This window comes from Eubalaena glacialis, chromosome 8 (assembly GCF_028564815.1).
Source record: "Eubalaena glacialis isolate mEubGla1 chromosome 8, mEubGla1.1.hap2.+ XY, whole genome shotgun sequence".
NCBI classification, from domain to species: domain Eukaryota; kingdom Metazoa; phylum Chordata; class Mammalia; order Artiodactyla; family Balaenidae; genus Eubalaena; species Eubalaena glacialis.
In genome coordinates, this window is record NC_083723.1 from 95325515 (window position 1) to 95352932 (window position 27418).

Here is a 27418-nt window from a genome sequence, read left to right on the forward strand (position 1 = left end):
TTTTGTTTTGTTTCTATCTCTCATTCAGGATCCTATAATAAAAAGTATTTCTCCAAGTTATGGTCCTAAAACTGGTGGCACTTTACTTACATTAACTGGAAAGCACCTGAACAGTGGAAATTCTAGACACATTTCAATTGGTGGAAAAACATGTACTTTAAAAAGGTGTTGTAGTTTATTTTTTGTTGCATCAGTCAAGACGGATTAATATGTATACCTAACAAATCAAGAAAAGATTGTTCTTCTTTTGTGGTGAAAAATCAAGATGTTTATTATTTACTCTCCATCTTACAAAACTTTCTCCTTCCCAAATCCATCTACTCCTTTTTGCTGATTTTTCTACGCTTCCCTTATGGTTATTAATTCCACTTTTAAGTTTTGTCTTCCCATCCACCTTCTTTATTGTTATGCTTAATATCCCACCTATGCTATAAGCTGTGAGATTCTGGTAATTGACAATAAATTAAGATAAACATTTCCATCAAGATTTACAATTAGATCAAATCACTTTGGAGAGGTGAGACGCATGAGGGAGATTGGGTTAGGAAGTTACGTTTCTGCTTCTTAGATTTGGGAGAGCTCAGTTTAATCAAGTGCCAAAAGGATACTTTAAAATTGCTTAAAATCCCAAATATTTCTAAGTCAAGGATGGCCTAAGTTTGGGATCCAGTCAATTGTAAATTGACTACAATTTCTAGATTAGAAAGAGTTTTTTTCTAGACCACATCAGGAAATTCCCATTTAGGAGCCACTGACTGATACCCTTTTGATTTATGTATATAATTCTAATATATGTGTGTCTCTAATAGCAAAGGTCCATTTTCTTAATTTTTTTGTTCAGTGTTTCAGATAGTATTCTCGAATGTTATACCCCAGCCCAAAGCACTGCAACTGAGTTTCCTATTAAATTGAAAATTGACTTAGCCAACCGAGAGATGAACAGCTTCATTTACCGGGAAGACCCCATTGTCTATGAAATACATCCCACCAAATCTTTTGTTAGGTAAGTAAAAGCTTCTGATGGGTATAAGAAAATAATGAACGTGAGGATGACTGGCTGTCCAATAGTCGAAAGGAAGACAGTTTTATCTCTGGATTTGATACTGTTGCATTTTTTTTGAAGGCTACCTTTCCAATTCGGGAGTGAAAACTACATTCAGGCTCTGAGTGCAATTTGACTTTATCAGTGCTAGTTCATGCCATTTTATCCTATTCTAAATAGATTTCATTAAAACAGTTTAACTGGACATCATAGTATTGATATTTATGCACTTATATTATGTACATTTTAATTCTATACTAACCTTAGTGCCTAAAAGTGGAATCACCTTTTTCTCTTCATTCTTCAGTGTATTTTTGCCCTGCCTACTTTACACACAGCTTTTCCCTATACCAGACTCCCTCTGAATCAATATCTCATTGGACCCAATTCAGTCTGCCTTGTTTCTGTTAATTCTATCAGTCTAGCAGCAACAGTTAAGTTCGTTTCTCCTTTGTATTTTTTTCAGACAGGAAAAAATATTTCTTTTGCATATTTTGTGAATAAAAAGACAAATGCATTTCTTCAGCTTATGAAATATGAATTTTTAAAACGCTTTCAAGTTAAATAAGTTATGGCCAAAGAAAAACTACCACTGAACTTTCATTTGACTTTGGCTGTGGCTATAACTTGCAGTCACTACATGTGATTTAATTTAATTTCTCTCTTAAAATACTTGATAGAGAAAGAACCTCTCAATATTGCTGTTTTTCTATTTTATTTTGCCAGTGGTGGGAGCACAATAACAGGTGTTGGAAAAAACCTGAATTCAGTTAGTATCCTGAGGATGGTAATAAATGTGCACGAAGCGGGAAGGAACTTCACAGTGGTAAGTCCTCTGAGTGATAGTTGTGCTTAGAGCTCAGCATCTCTGCCTCTACCACCAGCTTTCAGGGTAGCAGAGACATTTCAGTTTTGCCTTTAATGTTTGCTAGTTATCTTCCTTGCAGCATAGGTCAAATAGTATTTTCTATTCACCAACTAAAATTATCTAGTCTCAGGCTAACATTATAAAACACACACACACACACACAAATATTTAGACACAGATAATGATTATCAACTTGAGGCAGTGTTTTTTAAAGACAGTCAGTACAAGGGCAAACCACATCATTCCCTGTCTTAGTCAGTTCAGGCTGCTATAACAAAAATACCACAGACTGGGTGGCTTACACAACAAACAGTTATTTCTCACAGTTTTGAAGGCTGGTAAGTCCAAGACCAGGGTGCCAGCAGATCTGGCTGTCTGGGGAGGGCCTGCTTCCTGGTTTGCAGATGATTATCTTCTCATTGTATCCCCACATGGAGGTGAAAGAAAGAGGCAGCAAGATCTCTTGTGTCTCTTCTTATGACGGCACTAACTCCCATCATGAGAACTTCACTCTCATGACCTACTTACCTCCCAAAGGCCCCATCTCCAAATACCATCACACTGGGGATTAGGCTTCCAACATATGAATTTGGGGAGGATGCAATTATTCAGGCCATAGCATTTCCCTATCCCCCCTTTTTTAATACCCCGTAGAACATCAACCCTTTTGCTCTAATAAAACCCTTGGGTAAAGCCTCTAATCTTGCCACAGCATCCTTGTCTTCCTAAGTGGTACAGTGTTTTCTTACACATCCCTGCTTCTTACCATTCCTCTTGTGCCTTGGTTAGCATGTTATCAAATAATGAGAAAGAGCATTAGAATATTTATGCCCTAGATTGTGTGTGTTGTTTGGTATTTCTCCACCTTTTTTATTTTATTTGCAAGGTCAATCAGAATTTAACTGAATTCCTCCTTAAAAGTGATCGACCTATTTTGTGCTCTAACAATTTTGAGGCATCACATTAAAATGGTAGTTTTACTTCAGACCTTAGGAAGTTTGGAGTTACTTACAAAGATTTCATATTTTTGTTGTTTTTCTTTGATATAAAATATCCATAATCTAGTTGGACTTGTACATGCAACTTAGAATGAAAGTTCTAAGTGCCCCCTCTCAAGCAGGGGCTTGACTGGGGAGGCAATAGATTGAATTACAGCACTTCCTTTTAGATTCCCATCCAATATTTTGTGAAGGCTAAGGCCACAGTGTGCTTTAATTACAAAAACCAATTTGGGGCTAAAAATGTCAAGCCAAATCACCAAACAATAAGGTCATCTCAAATGAAATTTTTCTTGACCTTCTCAGTCAGCCACATTGCATCACCTCTAAAGAGTATTATTAGATTTTTATAATATTCCTGAGAGATTGTACTCCAGGGAGTCACCGTATGAAGTAGAGAGCTTTGAAACCAATCCCCGCACATGGCCACAAACAAAGTTAGAATACCGCCGCTATTAATTTAAAGGACATCGGTTCTCCACAGCCAGGCATAGCAATTTTTCATTAACCTATAAAAATAACAGTAACCCTCTTTGGTGTTGGCATGTGACTTTTTAAAGTAGAAATCTGAGAAATTATTAGTTTATCTAATTCACACCGAGACTGCGTTATTGAAATAATGGCTAAGTTTTCTTCCTGCTCCCTCACCAGCATTATGATGACATGTGGCATCATTCATTCATTTGTAATCAAATAGTTATTAAAACCTCCTAGATGTGCCAAGGAAGATTCAAACAATGGTAGAAGATTTAAATCTTATCTGTTTACATATCTGGAAATGTAAACTTCTCTTATTTTAGCCACAAACATATTACTACAATAGAACAATGCATTCAAATTGGACAGGAATGAAAAATTCAGTGGGTCTGTTTGACTATTGTTTGTGAAAAACCTCTTAAAGGGACGTGTGTTCCTTCCATGTTCCCTGCTTCTTATAGAATTTGAAGCTGACCATGATGAATTGAACCCATTCATTATTTAACAGAGAAAAACTCTTGGTCAGGTTTGACTTAGATATACCAATCCAGCCACAATAATTTTTAAGCCTAACGAACCCAAATATTTTAAAATAAAAATACTAATCACCTTCTTAACAAAATGCATATTAATTTGTTAATATGCATTATGTCCCAGAAGCCAGCAGTTTACTGTATAGTTTTCAAATTTCTTGTTATGTAGAGAATTACTGTAATAGCAGTAAAATTGTTCATTTCCTTTATTTCAAGATGATAGAATAAATAGCTTTTAGCATTATAATATGGATTTGATACAAAACTAAGTAATATTTTATTCATATTATATCTATGTATCAGTTTTCTTTATCTGCTTATAGCACACATTTTTTAATGTAGGATAATTTTTTGAATTATTTTTAAAAGAAAATATCAAATATCCAATTTTGTTTGTGCTTTTTATGTATATCCTGAGTCCTTTTTCTATTGTGGGCATAAGTAATTGTTTTATCTCCAACTCTACTTGTCAAAGAAAAGGAAATCTGAGGGATGTTGTTGCTTGTTTGTCTTTTCCTTGGAGGAAAAAATGCAACCATTTAACCTTAAACGTGCCACTTTGTGTTGGTGGTTTAGTCTAAGCACAATCAAGAGGAAACCACATTTTCCAAACTTCTATAAATCAGAATTACAAAGGGGAAGATTTGAAATGAGAGATGGAAGGGCATGAAATAATAATAACAGAGCCTTTGTAAAATAGAGAGCATAGGAAAAGATTTTATCAGTAGAGAATACAAAGTGAGCAAGAAGCCATCCAGTGTGGGAGTTATGTGAATTTTAGGGTCAGTGGCGTAGGATTTATGTTCCCTACTTTGCCACTCAGAGCTGTGTGACCTGGTCTGATGACATCAGCTCGAAAAGCTCAGTTTCTTCATCTATAATTATGTGTGTAATCGTAGCACCTACCTCATAGGATTATTGTGAGAATTAAATGAGACCAACCTTGTACTAAAGTATTTTGCACAGGACCTGGCACTCAGTAATTGATAGCTTAAAACACACTCATAAGATGACCTGTATACACTACCAAATGTAAAATAGATAGCTTGTGGGAAGCTGCTGCATAGCACAGAGAGATCAGCTTGATGCTTTGTGATCACCTAGAGGGGTGGGATAGGGAGGGTGGGAGGGAGGCTCAAAAGGGAGGGGATATGGGGATATATGTATACATATAGCTGATTCACTTTGTTATAAAGCAAAACTAACCCACCATTGTAGAGCAATTACACTCCAATAAAGATGTTAAAAAAAAAAAAAAAAAAGACCGTGTTGTTTAGAGAATCACATCTGTCAGGTTTCCAGAAATGTGTTCTTCAACATTAGGAAGTTAAATGGAGATATTTTTCAAAATTGTACATTTTCAATTGATTGTCTGAAACAGTGAAATGTGAAAGTTGCTATTGATGTTGTCAAGCTATGTTCTGTTTACAGTGGATAATTGTGTCTTACTATAGGCATGTCAGCATCGCTCTAATTCGGAGATAATCTGCTGTACAACTCCTTCACTACAACAGCTGAACCTACAACTCCCCCTGAAAACCAAAGCCTTTTTCATGTTAGATGGGATCCATTCCAAATACTTTGATCTCATTTATGTACATAATCCTGTGTTTAAGCCTTTTGAAAAGCCAGTGATGATCTCAATAGGCAATGAAAATGTACTGGAAATCAAGGTAAGGAATGCTTAAAATCATCTCTTAAATCATCAACTTGCACCTAATTGACTTCATAGCTATGTGAATAAAATTGTTGTACTTGGTCATTATCTTCTACTACATCGGCAAATATCTAAGCCGATGAAAAAAGAAACAAAAAGAAACAAATCTTTTTGACATAAGACTAAAAGGTATGTATAATCATGAACTGCTTTTTAATGAAGCATTTAAAAACTCTTTCTTGTGTATATATTAAAAAGTAGTAAATGTGAGACACAAATCCATTAAAGTTGCCTATGATGTATTATTCTGCGAACGTTATATATTTCCCTGGACACCTAAATGTGCTCATTATAAGATAAAAGGTAAGAGTCATGAAAGTAAACGCATTAATTGTAGTTCTGTACTTCCTTCTAATTTGGAATTTTGTATCTGGGTGTGGTTATCTCTAAGCTGATTTATAAATGGAGCTGGATTTCCTCTACCTCAGAAATATATTAGCCTCTAAATATAATTTGATTGGACAATAACAAATCATCTTTTCTAACCCAGCCTGTTGCAAACAAAGAATACTAAAACCCAGAGAGGTTAAGTGGTTTGACAAGTGACCAAATCGTGGCAGAACAAAGACTAGAATCCAACTCTTTTATGTTGCTTCAGTCACTTTTACTTCAAATAGTAATAAAAGAGGCAAAATGATCAAAACTTTAATTATCTGTAGCCCCAGTCTCTAGAAACAACAAAATATTTATCCTTCAACATGATGTTTTAGGCATGCAGAATTTTCCCCCTGAAAGATAGCCTGAATGCAAATATGAACAAACACAAGGTAATATGATAGTCCTTATTTTGATGTAATATAAATTCCCAAAGATCATCTTCATCTAAGTAAGAATATGTTTCTACTAAAATTTTTCTGCTTTTTCAACAAGATTTTATCTACAGCCAAACCCATGCACACGTTCATACTCATACAAGTTTACTAACCTCGCAATCGTGTTTTGTGCAATAATTAAGCAAGCCCAGCGTGAAATTAAATGGAAGCCTGCTTCAACTAACAGCATGTTTACCATAGCAGAGTTCTTTCATCTGCTTCTTTAATTAGTTTTAGAAAGGGAGAAAGAGCTTTTATCACTTCTTTTTTTTTTCAATAAAATTAATCTAGTGTGACCTTTTGCTTTCAACAATTACTGTGTTTGCCATTTGAAAGATTCCATTTGGTTTTTCTTGATGAAAACAAAGGTTTATTTGCAAATATTTTTACACCCAGATAAACTCTGTTTTTCTGTTCCTGTATTTATGATGGAAGGATTAGAGAAGAATGGTTCTTTATCTACCCTTTCAAGCAGTCTTATATGGAGGAGAAAACTCCTTTTTCTGTAAGTTACATACCCATTATTCAATGTCCTACAAAATTGTTGGACCAAGAAAAGTATGATTTGACGTCATCCTCAGCCTTTCAATGCTGTTCCCAACCTGGCCCAAGAGGCCTCTGGAAACAGACACAAGAGACTTTCTTTTCTTGCCTATATACAGAATGACTCTTTTCTCTAATAAGGTTCTAGCACCTGTCATGTCACAGAGTGGCAATCTGGGGAAAAAAGGAACAGTTTTGGGGGACTATTTTGGTGTCATGATTCAGTCTTCTCCCATATTCCATTTTACGTATGTGTAAGAGGAAATCTAGTATAAGAGAATCTTTGTGTGACAGCGATTTAACCCTTTATCAATTTCTAAAGTTGATCACATTAAAACCTCTGCCTCTCTGAGGGCAGAAACAAAGAAACATAAAGCAAGAGAAAAGAAAACAAAAGAAAAAGCCTCTTCTGGACAAGCAGTGAACTGTTTTTTATCAAAAGAAAGGGGTGCCATTTTATTTCATGTTGTGCTTCTTCAATTACCATTCAAAACATGAATGTGAAGTATGTTTGTGTTCCATCAGTGAAAGCACTATGGAGAGAATTGTGTTTAGAGTGAGATTTGCTTCTTGTTGCCAGGAAGAGTTCGTGCTCCTCAAGCAGACATGCATACAAGAATTCCTTGGCTAAAAAGAGACTGTGATAGTTTCCAGCCCTAGTTGTGAGAATTGGCTTAGTCAATAGTTGGTGTAATGATTACACCATGGCCAAGAGGGTCAGCCAAGTTTGGATCAAGGGAACATAATAGAGATCAGGGATCAGTCATTCCTCAGGACTAATCAGAAACCCCATTAATGTGGGAGGTAGTTTATATCCAAGGCTTAGGCACCAGCTGTGGACAGTGGTCATCAGAAGTAGACATCTCGGGACTTCCCTGGTGGCGCAGTGGTTAAGAATCTGCCTGCCAATGCATAGGACACAAGTTTGAGCCCTGGTCCGGGAAGATCCCACATTCCACGGAGCAATTAAGCCTGTGCACCACAACTACTGAGGCTGCGCTCTAGAGCCCGCGAGCCACAACTACTGAAGCCCCTGCGCCTAGAGCCCATGCTCCACAACAAGAGAAGCCACCACAATGAGAAGCCCACGCACCACAACGAAGAGTAGCCCTCTCTCACCGCAACTAGAGAAAAGCCTGTGCACAGCAACGAAGACCCAATGCCGCCAAAAATAAAAAATAAACAAACAAATTTATGGGAAAAAAAAGAAGTAGACATCTCTTTAGGAGTACACATTAAGGTACGGTGTTCATGTCAACAACAGCTCACATTTGTGTGGAATTTTAGTTAACACAGTACTTAGACATATGTTGTTTCATTTGAGACTCATGTGGACTTGTGAGGTTGGGAGGTCAGTGATGATTATCCCCATTTATAGATAAGTAAACAGAGGTTTAGAAAGATTAGGTAATTTGTTTTGGGTCATCTAGGGAGCAAACAGCATAACCAGGGCTCACACTCAAATTTCTTGATTCCAAATTTGGTCTTCTTTCCACTACATTACAAAGGCTTTCATATTAACTTTCATTTCATGTATACCAAAATACCTTTCATAATAGAGAAATTTTCTATCATACAGTACATGGATAGCTATACAATCCTTTAAGTGAAATAGCTCTAAACTCTTTAAAAATATCTAAAAGTCAATTCTGTTGAAAGAAACCCTGAATTTTTTCCTAATTATCTTATATGACTTTTTGTTCATGATCATATTTTATGGAAACTAGAGAAGCACAGTATTTAATGCTGGAACTAGGACTGTCTGACACTGCCCTGGGGCTTCATCTTATTCTGGAGCATATAGATATACATGGTAATAGAGATGCTTCAGAAGTCCAGTTTGGAGAAGTTGGCTAAAACAGGAAAAGCAGCAGGAAGATCATCTAAATCAGGGAACAGGGACTCAGGCTACGATACTAGGAGCATAAGATCAAAGGTTGAGAGCTCAGTGAGAGGCCTGTGTCAGTGTCTGGGCATCAGAAGGATCTAGAAGGGAGAGTAGTTCTGAGCTAACTCAGTCTACCTGCTTCCCAGAGCCAGCTAGAGTTTTGTCTTCCTCCCACTTCTGACTAATATACCTGCAATTATAGGCCCAAACCCATTCACAACCACCGTGAGGCCAGTTCTGTCTCCAGACAGGGTAGAAATGAAGGGCTCTTTTCTTAGAGGTCATTTGGCCCAATGTCAAGACCTATTCTTATTGATGGTGCTCATAAACTAGTACAGTTGACCCTTGAACAACACAGGTTTGAACTGCGCAGGTCCACTATAAGCGGATTTTTTTCAATAAATACATACTATAGTCCTATGTGATCCATGGTTGGTTGAATCTGTGGTTACAGAACCTCAGATACAGAGGGCTGACTGTGAGGTTATACTTGGATTTTCAACTGCACGGGTGTCAGTGCCCCTAACCCCCCACGTTATTCAGGGGTCAACTGTATTTCCCTGTGCTACACACTTTAATATGCATTCTGTGGGGGAAAAAACCCATATTCCAGGGCACATAGAGAGCACCTGTGGTATCCCAGTGCCCCAAGTAGCCAATGAAGAAACCGGTTTAATTTTGGTTCATCCAGCTCTTCTCAAAAGACCTGGGAACTTTTTTCCCCAAATGCCTGTTAATGTCCTGTGGAACTTAGTTTTGAAGCTTTCTGTGCTGGTTCTTTGGCCTAGTTCCCAAGCTGAGGGGGCTCATATCCTCTGGATAAAATGTAAATGTCCCTCCACCACCACCCCACCTCACTGATTTTCTATTGCCAGCCTCCCTGGACCGTGGCCTGGCTGAGTCCTGCTACCATCCCCTCCATGGCCTTAACCAACTTTCCCAGACTCAACATTGTGGCCCCCTGGAGGCATGAAAACTTGCAAGACCCTGCCTGTTATGATGCTATTTTTCAAATCCTACCCACTTCCACTCCTATCTGCTCTGCTCTGCAACCAGCTCAGACATGGGTTCCCAGGCCTGAGTCCTAGATAGAAACATGTCATACCTGGCCAGAGTTCAGAGGAAAGGGAAAAGGGACATCCTGATATGACAGAGGAGTAACAGTTTTTCACTTTAGAAATATATTCATTTAAACATTACAGTGAGAGGAAGAAACTCTTACTCATCTTTATATTCCAGAGTTTTGTCTAACACACAGTAGTAGATGGTAAGTAGATTTGTATTAAATGGAATTGATTTGCTTCATGACCAAGTCCCTTCTTGAACCTTAGTTCTCAATGTGTAAAGCAGGAATGACCATAATACCTACCTCAGGGAAGTGTCTTTGCAGGATAAAATGAGATAATTATAACTCTAAATTGCTCTATGGGTGTAGGGGATTAAAGACCAGAAAGCTCCTTTTATTTTGCTTTATTTAAAAACCTATGTATTACTGTTTTAAAGACTGAAGAACTAATCCAATTTTGTAAATATGTTCTACTATTTAATAATAGCTAATATTAAATAATAAAAAGTAAATAGTAAAATTTCTAAACATAAACATTTTTTTCCACAGCTCGATAAAGCTATGTTTATTTTAAATGACAAAAACCAGCCTATACCTTTTTTTTTCCTGATTCGGTCCCCTCTGTTATATAGTAGTGGGCTTCCAGTATCAGTTTTTTGATATCTTGGATTGTAAACTTTTAAAATAATCACTATACAGGGCTTCCCTGGTGGCGCAGTGGTTAAGAATCTGCCTGCCAAGGCAGGGGACACGGGTTCGAGCCCTGGACCGGGAAGATCCCACATGCCGTGGAGCAACAAAGCCCGTGCGCCACAACTACCGAAGCCCGCGTGCCTAGAGCCGTGCTCCACAACAAGAGGAGCCACCGCAATGAGAAGCACGCGCACCGCAACGAAGAGTAGCCCCTACTCTGCTGCAACTAGAGAAAGCCCTCGCGCAGCAACGAAGACCCGACGCAGCCAAAAATAAATAAAATAAATAAATTTTTAAAAAATAAAATAATCACTATACATATAAAGCTGATATTAATTTCTTATGTAAGTCACTAATTATTATGCGTTTCTTAGTAGGCACAAATGAAAAGCGGTTTCGTTGTTCAGCTTTGTGACCTGTTTTTGTTTTAGAGAAGCTTTTATGCAACATCCTAGGCAACCCTGAGCCTAAAAGAAGGAGTATTGGAAATGTAAATGCAGTATGTTCATCCCTTCCCCCAGCCTTCATCATTATCTAAGCAAGCAAGACACATTTTAGTCATTCCCTCATAAATCAAGCCCTCCAGCTCTTTAATCTCCTTCCTTTGTCATTCCCTGAATTTCCTCCAGTATGTGAGCCAGTGCCTCAGCCCTCCTCAGTCCTAACCAACAAGTTGTCATTTGAAGCCCCAAGGTGACTTATTAGATTTATGTGCTTCTATGTTGACTTGCCCTGTGGGGCTGACCTGGTTCAATGGAGTACACATACTGCCTCTAGAAATATCGTAAGGATAGAGTTTGTCTATATCCATTTTTTTTAACTCCAAATTCATGTTAGAAAGAAATATTTTCTTCCAACTTCTTTTCTGAGAATAATATTTGACCTAGCAATCTGTCGAGATCCATATGAGACAATGTATGTAAAACTAGTTTGCCAAGTATTAAAGGTCATGTAAAACAAAGTGGGAAACAAAGTAGCAGTACTGTAGTTGTTACTGGCTGCTCTTTGTCCCTAAGAAAAATGCTAATATGTTTTGATATCTCTCTCTCCTCAAAATAATAACTTTTTAATAAATATCCATACTCGGACTTCCCTGGTGGTGCAGTGGCTAAGAATCCGCCTGCCAATGCAGGGGACGCAGGTTCAAGCCCTGGTCCGGGAAGATCCCACATGCCGTGGAGCAACTAAGCCCGTGCGCCACAAGTACGGAGCCTGCGCTCTAGAACCCGCAAGCCACAACTACTGAAGACCGTTCGCCTAGAGCCCGTGCTCTGCAACAAGAGAAGCCACCGCAGTGAGAAGCCCGCGCACCGCAACAAAGAGTAGCCCCACTCGCCGCAACTAGAGAAAGCCCACGTGCAGCAACGAAGACCCAACGCAGCCAAAAAATAAATAATAAAAATAAAATAAATAAATTTTTAAAATAATAAATAAATAAATAGCCATACTCATTAAGTCTTCATATGAGAAACTGTACCACTTCTTTCCCAAGGCTAATTATTGGTTTCTTCAACAAAACAGTGATATTTTAAATGCCTAATGGTGACTTCAATTAACTAAATATGTCAAATTGAACAATGTTTTTAAAGCCCTCATGTAACTATATAATTGTTCAAAATAATGTAATCATGCTCTCAAATCATAATGAGGGTCACACGGCATCTTATAGGAATTTCTTTTAAAATGGATTCATTTTTGTATAGGATTCAACTATGCAAGAAGGATGAAAAGAAACTGCCCAACTTAAATACAAAAGAAATACATTGACATAGATCCATTACATCAAAATCTTTGGAGATGAGACCCAGGCATCAGTATTTTATATAAAGTCCTCAGTGTGATTCTAAAACTAAAGCCAAAGCTGAGTATCCCTGCATTAGGCAGCTCGACAACTGAATCTCCAAATTGTTTCCCTTTTGCCAACCATCAATACCCCCTGAAAACATTAATAAGGTGATTATGAATAAGACATCATTGGACATAAGGGTGTGAACCAAGAATCTCAATCCTTTTCTCTAAAATACAATTTGATGGAAAAGCTGGATGCTATGATTCCTGACTAATTAGTACCCTGAAATGGTCATGCTGTCTTTCAAACCATCCAAATCCCCATCAAAATGAGTGTCAGAAAATCATGTGCCTTGGTAAACAACATGGCCTGTGTTTGCAGTATATTTATATTCCTTCACAATTGTTTGCATTCCTGCAAAACTGTGAAGTGTTAACAAGCTCCTTTTTCTTTTTTTCTTCCAGGGAAACGATATTGACCCTGAAGCAGTTAAAGGTGAAGTGTTAAAAGTTGGAAATAAGAGCTGTGAGAATATACACTCACATTCTGAAGCCGTTTTATGTACGGTCCCCAATGACCTGCTGAAATTGAACAGCGAACTAAATATAGAGGTGGGATTCCTGCTTTCCTCTCATGATGTAAATAAAGATGCCAGCGTAATTATGTCACTTGCAGGCTTGAAATAAATCATTAAAGCTCATTTGTCTGTTGGCTTTAGCTCATCAGCTCAGCCTTGGTTCTTAGTTGTTATTTTAGAAATAGTGAGGTTTTTTTTGCACTGTCTCCTTCCCAAGCTTCAAAGGGTAGATCTCAAAAGTCCTTGCTGGCCACGCTCCCCTCCATCATGCCATGTTCTTGCCGAAATTTTCTGTAATTCTCAGGAGGGATAAGGACACATTCAATAGGGCCCTTTCCCCACCTCTCACCACTCCAGGAGGCCAGAGCCAACACACTACTGCCCGCTACAGTGATCTCAAATGCAGAGACCCGTAAGTAAAAATATGTATGCACTGGATGAAGTAAAATAAGAATTAAACTATTTTACAGTAACTTCTTTCATGTAAACAGCTAAATCAGATAACTGGGAACCAGAGTGAGTGATTTTTTTTTTCATTCTTTTTTTTTAACAGCTTTATTGAGATTAATTCACATACCATACAGTTTATACATTTAAAGTATACAGTTCAATGGTTTTAGGTATATTACATTATTAATTTTTTAATTATGGTAAAATACATATAAAATTTGCCATTTTAATCATTTTTTAGTGTACAATTCAGTGGCATTAATTACATTCACAGTGTTGTGCAACCGTCACCACTATCGAATTCCAAAACTTTTTCATCACCCTAAACAATCTCTGGAACCATTCAATAGTACTGTCACAATCCCTCCTCTTCCCCAGCCCCTGGTAACCTCTAATCTACTTTCTGTCTTTATGAATTTGCCTACTCTAGACATTTCGTATAAGTGAAATCATATAATATTTGTCCTTTTGTGTCTGGGCTTATTCTACTTAGCAAGTTTTCAAGGTTGATCCATGTTGTAGCATGTGTCAGAACTTCATTCCTTTTTAAGGCTGAATAATATTCCACTGTATAGATATACCACATAAGGCTGAATAATATTCCACTGTATAGATATACCACATTTTGTTTATCCAAGAATGTGTGATTTTTAAAGGGTTCCTGAAGTTTTCCAAAAAGTTATGAAATGGGAATGTATGAAAAAATTTAAAAATCAAAGAAGGCTGAATCATGAGATCAGAGTTTGGAATTAAAAGGACCAGAAATCCTAAAAATCATACCATGTCAGAGCTGGAAGGAATGTCAAAGACTTCTTCTATGTATCAAAACTGAAATAAAAATATTCTGAGACTTTATTATCCCATCATAATAATAATATGATTACTACTTATGGGGAGTCTCCTGTGCCCTCTACCCTACCCTCCAGGACAGAATTAATGTCCTGTTGTCTCTTTTTCTTACTATATGTTCATACTTCTACAGTACATATCATAGTGTACTATAATCATTTATTTTTGTGTTTGTCTCCCTTTCATACTTCCGTTCCTCAAGGTCAGAGACTGGTTTTTATCTTTTTACCCCCTAATACCTAGTTATAAGTACAAACAGCTATGCATAATGTAAGTACTTAAGTGATTAGTAGCCCCTAATTATTTGAACACTGAACCAGAATTGAGGAATGCCTTAATACTCTGAAGGCAATTATGCCACTTCTAGAACGGTAATAACCAGGTAGTATTTTGAGCCCAGGGAGACTGTGATTCAACTGTGTAGTGTATTTTGTATCTATCATGGCTAAATTCTGACTTTTATTTGTCATTTTTAGTGGAAGCAAGCAATTTCTTCAACTGTCCTTGGAAAAGTGATAGTTCAACCAGATCAGAATTTCACAGGACTGATTGTTGGTGTTGTCTCAATATCAATAATACTCTTATTATTACTTGGGCTGTTCCTGTGGCTGAAAAAGAGAAAGCAAATTAAAGGTGCATTTTTTGGTTATTGTTTGTTTTAAAGGAGTTGCCTTAAGAATACAGTCGTTGCAGTTTAAAATTGTCATAGATTCATGTGTGCGGTCTTATGCAATCCATAAAACCCATGAGTTCTGGTCACTGGGTCAGAGTCTACTGGGACCTGTGATAGCCAAGTCTTTAACGAGCTCTTTCTCTCTTTCTGTTTTAAGATCTGGGCAGTGAATTAGTTCGCTATGATGCAAGGGTACACACTCCTCATTTGGATCGGCTTGTAAGTGCCCGAAGTGTAAGCCCAACTACAGAAATGGTTTCAAATGAATCTGTAGACTACAGAGCTACTTTTCCAGAAGGTATACTTCAGTTTATTGTTCTGAGAAATACCTATACCTATACCTCAGTGGGTTGTGGCATTGTTGTTTACTTTTGGTTTTGCCTTTATATTTTTATAAAAATATAAAAGAAGTATTCACCTCTTCGTTGGCCAAAGAAGTATTTAATTTGACACAGAGTTACATGGCTCTTATTTTAAAATGAACTCATTTACATATTATATGAGATTTTTAGAGTCTTTAAGCTCTGTTCTCACAAAAAGGTTCATTTTAAAATCATTTGAGCAAAGATAAGGTGTTTATCATCTGAGTGCAATGCTAAGAAATTGTGAAGCTCTCTTTAACAACCCAGGAAGAGTTAAGATAGGAAACTTACATTTATTAAAATAGAAGTTGGTACAGCTACATTTTTTTACCTGTTGATCCTCAAACATTTAAATTATACTTTTAGCCCTCCTTTGAAGGATTCTCAATGAACTGTTAGTACTCAGCCTTTTACCCACAGCATCCCAGGACTTGAATATATTTTGAGTCTTATCCAATAAAAACCTTCAATTATGCTATTTAAAAGGGAGGGTTAACATCATCTGTTTTGCAAAACATTAGACCTAATAATTGTCAGATTAGCCAGAGCATTTCACATTGTTTTATTTAAAATCTCCTGGTAAAAGCAAAATGTCTGTATTGTATCTGCTCCATTATCTTTAGAAGTTACAGGACGTGAGTCAAGTACAAGCATTTCCCTGGTTGAATATTTACCACTGGATAAATAAAATGAGTCACAGACAGTTGAGGATACTGCAAAACTTAGAAGTTGCTCATCAAAACAAGTACAAGAGCAATGAGGCACTTAACATATTAACTTTTTCAACACTTACTGCCTCTTACTTTTTCAAGTTTATGTTAGTTCTATAGGGATGTTCTATAGACACTGTTAATATTGTCTTTTCCCACATGACTCCCTTTATTTTTAAGAATCCAAGCCCTTAACAACATGGACAAATCAAGTCCAGTTTATAGTTTTGAAATTTAGATCTGTTTATTATTTTATATTCACATTTAATGGCTCTAATTTGAGATCTTTAAAATTCACAAGTAGTTTTTTTAAAGAAGCATATTTAATCTTCCTTCAACCTCATTACTCACCAGACCTCTGTCATCATTGCTAAGAAACTTGAGTTTCATCCTCTTTCCTACATTGAACCTACTCCTTGGAGACATGGAAAAATAAAATAGGCAAAAGAAAGTTATCCAGAGAGAAGAATGAGGAAATGCACAGCCAGCACCTAATAAAGAGGCACCTTCAGAGCTTCTCTCTCTGTGTGCGGTGGGGACAACACCCTTATCAGTCTTTCATGCAGACCTAGAATTCTCTGTGTGTCAGACCAGAAACACACACTGATGGTTTAAATTGGTTTGTGTGCATGTTTGAACTTAGCCCAAAGGTCAGTGCAATTTCTATGCCAGAGGATTTTTTCCTGTGCCTCATCAAGGATTTCCCTTAATCTCTGCACCTCTGAAAATTTAGAACCCTGATCTCTAGGTGCAAAGGTTTGAGAAGTGAAGGCAAAGGAACTGAGTTTAGAGAGGTTCATCCACATTTCCATCCCCTAGGAAAGGTTTGGAAACCCTGACTCTGGAATTAAAGGAACAGACACCCAGCTAGGCTCCTTCCTTCCCTCACCCATCCAACATCTCAAGCACTCCCCTGATGTTCTACATCCTTTTAAGGTTGCATCTGTCTCATTTCCAGCTAGTGATTACTATAACTACAGGTGGTCCCAAAGCTCTCCTGGAACCACTGTTGAAATTTACTGCTCTGGACAAATTGATGTATTAACCAAACTGTCCAATGTGGCAGATACTAAACATGTTTAAGTGGGCTTAGGAATAGTTAGGGTACCATCAACTTTCTTTTTAATGACCCTCTCTTAAGTTCTGATTTTCCTGCTCCTTTGCAAACAAACAATATTTTCTTTTGGTGCTAATGGGGACCCCCTCATAAGCCTCTCCCCTCTCCCTGTGTTATATACTAATACATTTCAATACCCAGCCTAGTTTGTCTTCAAGTCAGTTGCTGCCAGTATGATGCCCTCTCCTTGACATGTATGCATTCCCACTGGAAAGGGCGAAGCAACTGGTGGCTTTTTTGCCTTATCTGGCATTAAGAAATGTATTCTCAGCCCCATAATTCCCTACCCCTGAAATGGAAAAGTTTCACCTAGAAAAAGGGAACCTTGCTTGAGGCTCTTGCAGTTTTGGTTGTAAAGATCAACTTACAAGGAATGCTGATCTGATCCCTTTCCAAGTGTCCTCAACTAAGCAATGAGAATGGCACACTCACCCAATTCTAATTTGCTTTCTCTAAAGAGTGATAACACTAGATCAGCTGCCATCACCACAGTATGGAGAACTTACCACGAATGTGAAAAGCTTTCAGTTCTGAAATTTTAGCCATTGCATATTTCTAGTTGTTTGTGTGTATGTGTGTGTGTTTATATAGAGAGATATAGATACATAATATTTCACTTTACATATTTTTCATTGACCAGGAATCCACATAGGTTTTGAGCAATACTGATTCATTCCATTAATAAACACTAGTCTCTCAAAAGGCATCTTTTTTCATTTTCTTATAGTTGAGTTGGATTTTTGTGGGAGCCAGGCAGTTGCTTGACTACTTTTGCTGCTTTGCATTCTTAAGAATATAGTATATTAAAAAACAAACCTCAAGCTTGGCTTTTTGCTATACATAAAAAGAGAAATGTCTAAGGAAATGAAGAGGGAAAACAAGCTTTCAAAGTTACTGCTTAATATACTTACAAGAGAATCAATAATTTTTTTTTTAAACACACACACGCATACCTGTATCTTTTCCCAATTTATCATTTTATTAAACCAATTCCTTTGTAAGGGTTTTTCCTAACCTCATTCAATGGTACAACCATCATTTCTTTAAATTTAAATTTAAAATTTGGTTTTGTTATTAATTCAATTTGCTGCCCCTGTTGCAGTCCCCACTAAGTGAGGTTTCACTATTGTTTCTAATAATTTTGCTTTATCTTGCAGACCAGTTTCCTAACTCATCTCAGAATGGGTCATGCAGACAAATGCAGTATCCTCTGACAGACCTATCCCCCATCCTAACTAGTGGGGACTCTGATATATCCAGTCCATTACTGCAAAATACTGTCCACATTGACCTCAGTGCTCTAAATCCAGAGCTGGTCCAGGCAGTTCAGCACGTAGTGATTGGGCCAAGCAGCCTGATTGTGCATTTCAATGAAGTCATAGGAAGAGGTAAGTATTTCCACTCAGCTTTTTGTTAAACACGATTTTCCAGTAAGCATTTTATCTTCTGCCTTTGCAGATTAGGAATTAGACAATGGTGAAAGCAACTGACAGAGCAGTGATAACAAGTGCACTTGATTTCTGTTCTGCAGACATACAGCCCTGCAAATCACATCCATGGGGATTTGCCCCTGTGCATGGAGACAACTTGATAATCTCCCAAACGTATTAGAAATAAATCACATTCCTTCCTCACCCTTTTCATAATGACAACTATAATTTCTTGAAATGTGCCTTTTACTTCCTTCTAAAAATCATTCTGTTACGTTCCAATATCTTTACTCGTATCTCCTTCCAGTCTGTCTCTACCCTGAGAATAGTGACTAACTCTATGAAGTCCTGGTTTATAGCAGTTTGTATACTGCTGGACAGCATCAGAAGACAGGGAATTTATAGCCTTCCCTTGATCTGAAGCAACATACATCATCTCTACAATGCACTCCAATTTCTTTATACAAAGAGGAATGAATATTTGTAATAAGCCAGCCAGAGCAGCAATAACAGCTAGCGTATACAGTCTTTGAGGAAATAGTGAGCAGGAAAAGAAACCAACCGGAAGCCAGGAAATGAACTCCACTCTTCCCTTTTTTTCTAAAAAGCTTTTACCTTTAATACTGAATGGCCTCTGATCCCTCTTTATTCAGTATGTGCTGCAAGAGGTAGCACAGACATCAGCCAGCATGATGCAGAAGAAGCTGCTGGGACAATTTGCCTTTTGTGTTCACGAGGCCTTCCCATTTTCCTGTGAAAGCATCAACACATTCCTCTATCACAGACTCCAGATTTTAATCCTTAGCATGCTCCCCTTCCCAAACAGCAGCTTCGCTGTTAACAAACGTGTTTCACATCAGAGTAATATATAGTTCTTTTACCAGCCTATAAATCCCAGTAATTGTACCAGTTTTAGAGTGTGTGGCTTCACTAATTATGTTCTAATTCTACATATTGTAAAATCAGTATTTTAGCATGAAAGGTGCTAAAACTGGCAATTATCTCTCTTATAAAGTAATAATCATGAATGATTCTATAAATATTAACTATTATTTATTTATATGCTTTCCCCAGTAGAACGTGAGCCCTCAAGAGCATTTATTTAGTCACCTTTGCATTACAGGAGAGTAGACTAATGCCCAACACTCACATTCTAGACACTCAGGGGGTCTTGGCCAGCTGGACAACTTAATTAATGACTTACACAGCTATCAGACATTTGGCACCTCTGGGGAAAATTACTGCCACTGGATGAAAGGCTACCATTGGGAAAGTGATGTGACTAAAACCAGAGAACTAGATGAAATGACTCAGAGTGAATTTGCTTCATTTGGGCGATTGCCTTTCAGTTTCTGCCAACCTGGATTACATACTAACCAGTGACTAAAGGGGGAAATCCTTATTCTATAATGCTAATCTTATTTCTAATGGTGGCATTTTTATTTCATTTCAGTTTACTGGAATATAGGGAGCTTATTTTATTGTATTTCTTTTTGTGGGTAAAACTTTATTTTCGTATTTAAAAGATGTTATTTGATCCTTAAAAATAATGTTTCTTTTACGAGGCAGATGTTACTTCTGTTTTCAGTGGTTCCACTGTGGTTGAATATTTTATTATGTTAACCTTTAATAACAGTTACATCACCTAAATATTTACCATGTATTAAATAATCATATTGCTTGTATCTTTGGGTGAAATATATTACATATACATATTTCACAAACACACACAAATAGTGGTATTGTTAATCAAAAGCATAAGAAACAATGCACTTTTTTTCCATGTAGGAAAAAAAGAGAAATGAAGATCATGAAGAGCTTAATAAATAATATTGCACAATTAAAAATAATGTGGCACTAACCAAGTTCCCTCTTTCATGTAGGACATTTTGGGTGTGTATATCATGGGACTTTGTTGGACAACGATGATAAGAAAATTCACTGTGCTGTGAAATCCTTGAATAGTAAGTTATATTTTATTTAACAGTGGAGTACACTTTTGTGGTTTGCAAACTAATAAATAGTTCATAATAAAACGTTGATTTACACTTTCCCTTGTGGAAAAATCAGCAACTGCTGGAATTATGGATCTAATCCTGAAAATTTGTTTGATCTAAATTCTTATTGATGGGACTTCCCTGGTGGCACAGTGGTTAAGAATCTGCCTGCCAATGCAGGGGACACAGGTTCAAGCCCTGGTCCGGGAAGATCCCACATGCCGCGGAGCAACTAAGCCCATGTGCCACAACTACTGAAACTGCGCTCTAGAGCCTGCAGCCACAACTACTGAGCCCGCATGCCACAACTACTGAAGCCCACGCACCTAGAGCCCATGCTCCGCAACAAGAGAAGCCACCGCAATGAGAAGCCCGCACACCGCAATGAAGAGCAGTCCCCACTGACCACAACTAGAGAAAGCCCACGCGCAGCAACGAAGACCCAACACAGCCAAAAATTAAAAAAATATATATATATAAATAAATTTATTTTTAAAAATTCTTATTGAAATATTTCCTCAGAAATTATCCCTCAGAGCCCTCATAAGTAAGAATGAAGGAGAAATGAGGTTCTTTGATGAGCCTAAGTATCATTTAAATATGTTTGGCTTATAATATTTGTTTTGCAAGTGATATTTATGGAAACTATGGGAAGCATGTTGGCACATACAGTAATAATGACTCATTTTACCCAGAGACATTACTATAATTATTTTTTAACCATGACTTCCATCAAGAAGATAAAAAATGAAATAAGAAAACAGGAAAAAAATATGCCAGCAGAAAATTGAAAAATTGTAAATGTGGTAATATCGTTTATCCACATTTTTGGTGAATGAGGTATTCCACATAAATGAACTTCCTTAACAAGTGATACTTACCCTCTTTTAGTGCTAGACATATATTTTTTAATATTATCTGCTATTGAGAAAATCTTTTAAAAATGGAATGCATACTCTTTTTAAGAAGCAGGGAATGCTGGAGTTACTCAGTTTTCCTGGGTCTCTCCCATGTATGCATGTTATTAAACTTTGCTTAAAGAAAAGAGAAAAGAAACACGGAATGCTTCCAAACATAAACTAAGACTTTATTAATGACCCAGAGCCATAATTATGGCATAAATTACTATCTTGTACAACTCAATGTACTCCTCATACTAGAGCTTTCCTGGCTCCACCTTTGCTGACAGGTGTCACATGTCAAGTCAGTGTGCTTGCCTTTTCTACCCCCATTTCTAAATTTCTGCTCATAGTTTGAGGCAGCCTGAAAAAATGTTAACAAGATACATTACAGATTTATATTGGAATTAATAAGCTTTCAATGCACACATGAAAGGTTTTCCTACAAGGTACATTATTGCCAGAAATATTTCAGCTTTTTTAAACATAAATCTCCACGCTGAGCAGTGTTCTGTATGGTTCATTTTGTTGAAAGTCTAACCACAAGGTAATTAAAGGGACAGTTTATATGAAATCTAACTACAAACTGTGATGGATTAAGTATAATTGTCAATAAGTTTGCCTCACTAAAGAGCACCACTGCCAGTTGTACTCAGAACAGTCCTAATGCCAAGAAATCTTTCTCTGTCCCTGGTGTGTGCTGATCTCTATTTGGTCCAGATGGACTTCCAGGTCTTGGAATGCATTGCATTTGTAGAAGAATATCATCACTGACACTGATACTAATCAGATTAATAAATTATAGGTTGTTAACTCTTTATTAGTGCTGACTATTGTCAGGCCCTCGGGATCTCTATCTGGAAATGATTAGAAACTATTACAACAAAATAGTCTGCTTAGATACCATAGACAACGTTTGGTCTTCAAATCCTCCTCCTCCAGGGATTGGAAAACTATGGCCTGCTGCCTGTTTCCATAAATAAAGTTTATTGAGACTCAGCCACTATTGTCTGTAGCTGCTTTTGCACTGCAATGGCAAGAGTTGAGTATTTGCAACAGAGACCATAAGGCTTACAAAGCCAAAAATATTTACTATCTGGCCCTTTACAGAAAAGTTTGCCAACCCCTGCCCTAGACAATCACCACAGAAATGGACTGGCCTGCTTCCCTCTCCTTTTTCTGTAAGAGACAAACTATGGTTCTGCGTGAGACAAACAGATTGCTAGACTCTTACAAAAACGGGTGCAGGTGGTGACTTAAAGGTGTAGCACAGGGACTTCCCTGGTGGTACAGTGGTTAAGAATCCACCTGCCAACGCAGGGAACACAGGTTCGAGCCCTGGTCCGGGAAGATCCCACATGCCATGGAGCAACTAACCCCGTGTGCCACAACTACTGAGCCCACATGCCACAACTACTGAAGCCCGAACACCTAGAGCCCATGCTCCGCAACAAGCGAAGTCACCGCAATGAGAAGGCTGCGCACCGCAATGAAGAGCAGCCCCTCCTCGCCAAAACTAGAGAAACCCCGCGCGCATCAATGAAGACCCAACGCAGCCAAAAATAAAATTAAAAAAAAAAAATAAAAGTGCAGCACAGGTGACATCATTCACTCAGAAGTATTGTAAAGAAACACTCTGATGATAAGGCATCAGGGCAAGATGTAGCCCAGTGGTTTTACATTCCATTGCTCTCCCTCTCTGAACTTGACAAAGTAATCGTTGTCCCTGTAATGAAGTTAATGTCTCCACTGCTGGCTTTCTCAGGAATCACTGACATAGGAGAAGTTTCCCAATTTCTGACCGAGGGAATCATCATGAAAGATTTTAGTCATCCCAATGTTCTCTCGCTCTTGGGAATCTGCCTTCGAAGTGAGGGGTCTCCACTGGTGGTCCTACCGTACATGAAACATGGGGATCTTCGAAATTTCATTAGAAATGAGACTCACGTAAGTATATTACCAAACTTACTAACTCATGAACTAGCTGTAAGCCGGCGAGCCTTCCAAAATGTGCCTGTTTTGAACCTTTTTAAAAGCTTTTAGCCAAAGAAGCACATATAAAATGTTGGCACCATTCAAATGGACAGAGGCCAATTCAATTCGCTGGTTCCTCAAAATCCTCTATCCTAGTAGGAAGATAGTGATACTTAGAAGGGTCTCCTGGGGGCAGTGATTCTTACCTTCACTGCAGCATGCTTCCTCTACCATCTGCTGGATAGGTACTCATCTTTGAGTACCTACTATATGCCAGAAAAAGCACCACACAGGAGACGTAGAGCCAGAATGAGCCTCAGCTTTCAAGGAGTTTTAATCTTAGAAGGAAGAAATACATTGAAAATTAATTATAAATGGGTCTCTTACTATTTTTCAAACTTGCCGCCCACTCTTCTACCTCAGGACCTTTGCACTTGCTATTCTCTCTGCCTGGACTACTCTTCCCCAAAATATTCACATATCTCAGTCATCAACTTCAGCTTTTTGCCATAATGTCATCTTCAAAATGAAGCTTCCCTGACCTGTCTAAAGTTGCAGCTGACCACCACACTCTCATGCCTTCTTTCTTGCTCCTCTCCCCTGCTTTGTTTTTCTTCATCACACTTACCCTCATATCATACACTAGGCCTGAGTTATCCAGTACTGTGGCCACAAGCCACATGTGAATGTGGCTAGTCCAAATTGAGATGTGCTGTAAGTATAGAATACATCCCAGGTTTTGAATATTTAGTATAAAAAAAGAAAGTAAAATATCTCATCAATAATTGTTTATACTGATTACATGTTGAAATGATATTTTGGATGTGCTGGGTTGAAAAACATATTGTGAAAATTAATTTTGCTTGTTTCTTTTTAATTTTTTAATGTGACTATTAGAAAAATTTTAATTACATATGTGGCTTGTGTTATATTTCTATTGAACAGTGCTCTACTAGGCAATAAATAAATAATATATGTATATACACACACACACACACACACACACACATCCCATTAGAATTCAAGCACATGAGGGTAGCTAATTTTGTGTATTTTGTTCACTGCTGTAGCAGTAACACCTAAAATAGTGTTCGGCACATAGACTCTCAGGAGATATTTGTTGAATGAATGAGCTCAGGGTTACAAAAGAGGTTCTTAGATGCTTGCAAATGAGGGTTTTCTAAGTGACATTTATGCTAGTTCCTAAAGGCTGAGCAAGCAATGGCCAGACCAGGACCAGGGAGGGAAGAAGGAGTCTCCAGAACTGAAGTCACAGATGGCCCCCGGCTGCTTCTTGGCTCCTGTGATCAGGCCTCTTTGGGAGTTATGGAGTAGCTTCACTCTTGATCAACAGCTTCATAAACATGGGGTCAGGTTCTCGGAGGAATAAGCTCTAGGACAGTAAAGAAATATTTTGCATTCAGTCAAAAGAATAAAATATTCCCTGGCAGTGAATTTTTGCAAATAAGATGAATTTACCTTACAAAGCACAAAGCTTTGGCCTTACCATACCCACTTTTCCACTCTAACTCTTGCCATTAACCTGATGAGTTCATCTGGTTGGATATGCCACCTTCTCTAGGTATTATTCCCCCAGGGTTAAAGCATGATAGAAATTTCCTATTATACAGTACCATGGCCTTTTATAGTCCAAGGAGTCTATACTTATTACAACCACTAACAGATATGTCTTAGAGAAGCCTAAAACACAGGAAATGGCCTCTCCACATGCTGTATGCATTAAGGAGGGCTGTAGCCCTCCTTTCAGAGTCCCCACTGTCTGCCTCTTAAGTTCACAAACTCCACAGTGGTGCTGAAGAAGAGATATCCTGTTCCTGATGGCCAGGCACCAGTAGGGCTATCAGCCACAGTGACATCTATGTGATTTCAGATACATTTCTCATAGGTACTAAAGGCATTACTCTGTCCATCCAATTTTGTGTGTTGAGCTTATGGAGAATGAGATTTCCTGTTCTCTGTGTGGGTCCAGGCCACTGGTGCTTCAGTACCAGTAGGAGGGCTTCTGATGTGATTGATTTCACTACAGTGTGGGCTTTGGAGTCTAACAGATTTAGGTTAAAACCCTAACTCCACAACTTAGCATCTGAGTGGTTTGGGGTGATTTATTTATCTGGGAACTTCCTGTATTAACCGTGTATTTCTGATGCTCTGACTTGTGGGGACATGCTGACCCTGGAGAGACTGCCCCTCCCAGGACTAGCAAATTCCCAGAGGTATTAAACAACTCACCTTCAAAGAGCATGCCTTTCATCACCAAACCAACCACTCCAGAGCCCATACCCCAGCCACCTCCTTTAAAGGGCTCTCACACTCTGGGACACTATCCACCTGCCCTAATCACTTCAAGACCAGGTACCAGACTACTAGGGACAGTCCCTATACCCCAGAGCCCACTGAAATTATTCAAACCAGCCAATTCTAAACCTGCTTCCTCTGCTTCACCCATTCCTTCCCACAGAAACCACAATACAGACTCTTGCTTATGTTTTCCCCTTGCTCCCTCTGCCTCCTTAACCAACCCTGGTGCTTCCCTGAGTGGCCTTGTATGACGTGGCATGCCTCCTCCTCTTGGGAGTTGTGAGTAACAGCCTTTTCGATGGCAATTGTTCCCATCTGCTGGCCTTACCGTACCTGAATAATAATAAAACCTACATTTTAAAACACCTCCAGTTCCCCAGCTGGAAAATGGAGCCCATATCACAGATGTGAGTGTATAAGGATTAGCCAAAGTTTATAAAAACATCTAGCATGGTACTTTGCAAATAACAGATACTTAATAAATTATTGCTGTTATCAACAGGGCACAAGTTATTATCTGAAACAAGGTCATTCTTATAAACATTTCATAATTCTGAGATCATAACTAGAACAGTAAATGCTTAGTTTATGCATTTCCAATTCTCTTTGATTACAGAACCCCACTGTAAAAGATCTTATTGGCTTTGGTCTTCAAGTAGCCAAAGGCATGAAATATCTTGCAAGCAAAAAGTTTGTCCACAGAGACTTGGCTGCAAGAAACTGTATGTAAGTATAGGAATCTCTGTGCCTGCAGTCCAAATTAAGTGACAAGGAGAAATCTGTTTTCCACTGTTCAAGGCTAGAGAGGATGTTTTCTCTTCTCATGCAAAAGTCCTTTATTTCCGTTACAGTTTTAAATCGATATGTAAGCACTGGGGATGTAGGCGGGGCTTTCAGGCTTTATCAAACAGAATTTAAAAGGAATTCTCCAGAGGGGGTCTTAAACAGCTGTTGTGTGCTCTTGCTTTTCGTTTTCCTTCCCACCCATAGCCCCCAGTGTTGTGGTTTCACACTGCATTAGTGTTTGGGAGGGAGAATTTGATCTTCAGCATTTTACAGTGAAAAGGAGAGGGCTGGTAACACAAATACCAACATATTGTAACCTCCCAAGAGTGGATTTGAAGTCAGCCTGCAGAAACCCTACCAAAAATGGTATTTGGGAATGAATATACAAAGAACTTTATTTGTGTCTGGCTGCCTGGGCTGTATAATACAACAGTCAACAGTTTGTAGTTGATTTGTGCTTTCCCTTACATGGCACTGATTCATGGCCCATGGTATGTATGAATGAAAGAACTGTGCTATTAATTTCCTACCTTGGTTTTGGTCAATGTAACAACATAAAAGCCAGCTTAAACAAAAGATACATAGCCTCAGAAGAAATTGATTTTTGTTGAACCTTGCTGTTTTCCTAGATGCTTTACTATGTATCGGTTTTCTCTATTACCTCACTGGCGGAACATAAGAGTTGTATGTACTAGCCTAGCCCACTGAGAATGAAAAAGTAAAATAACAGTCCCCTCTCATATCTCCCCCATAAAACTAAGTATTGCTAATAAGCTGGCAAGTGAAAATTAGTGATTGCTTTGGGTAGTCAGTTGGCATACTCGATTTAGCAACCAAGGAAAGCTGGGA

At 38.1% G+C, this 27418-nt stretch overlaps 1 protein-coding gene across 2 annotated transcripts in view; it reads left to right on the forward strand.

Annotated features, from left to right (window-relative positions):
- MET (MET proto-oncogene, receptor tyrosine kinase) overlaps positions 1 to 27418 on the forward strand; it is a 124796-nt gene that overhangs the window by 86397 nt on the left and 10981 nt on the right. Inside the window, exons 8-18 of one of the 2 annotated variants that reach the window (XM_061198672.1) lie at positions 29 to 165; positions 842 to 1003; positions 1769 to 1868; positions 5373 to 5591; positions 12891 to 13037; positions 14779 to 14935; positions 15133 to 15273; positions 18322 to 18552; positions 20478 to 20558; positions 23256 to 23437; positions 26400 to 26509. In XM_061198672.1, coding sequence (XP_061054655.1) covers positions 29 to 165; positions 842 to 1003; positions 1769 to 1868; positions 5373 to 5591; positions 12891 to 13037; positions 14779 to 14935; positions 15133 to 15273; positions 18322 to 18552; positions 20478 to 20558; positions 23256 to 23437; positions 26400 to 26509 — 1667 coding nt within the window. Of the gene's footprint in view, positions 1 to 28; positions 166 to 841; positions 1004 to 1768; positions 1869 to 5372; positions 5592 to 12890; positions 13038 to 14778; positions 14936 to 15132; positions 15274 to 18321; positions 18553 to 20477; positions 20559 to 20771; positions 21043 to 23255; positions 23438 to 26399; positions 26510 to 27418 lie in introns of those variants that run through there. The other variant, XM_061198673.1, reaches the window with a different exon arrangement.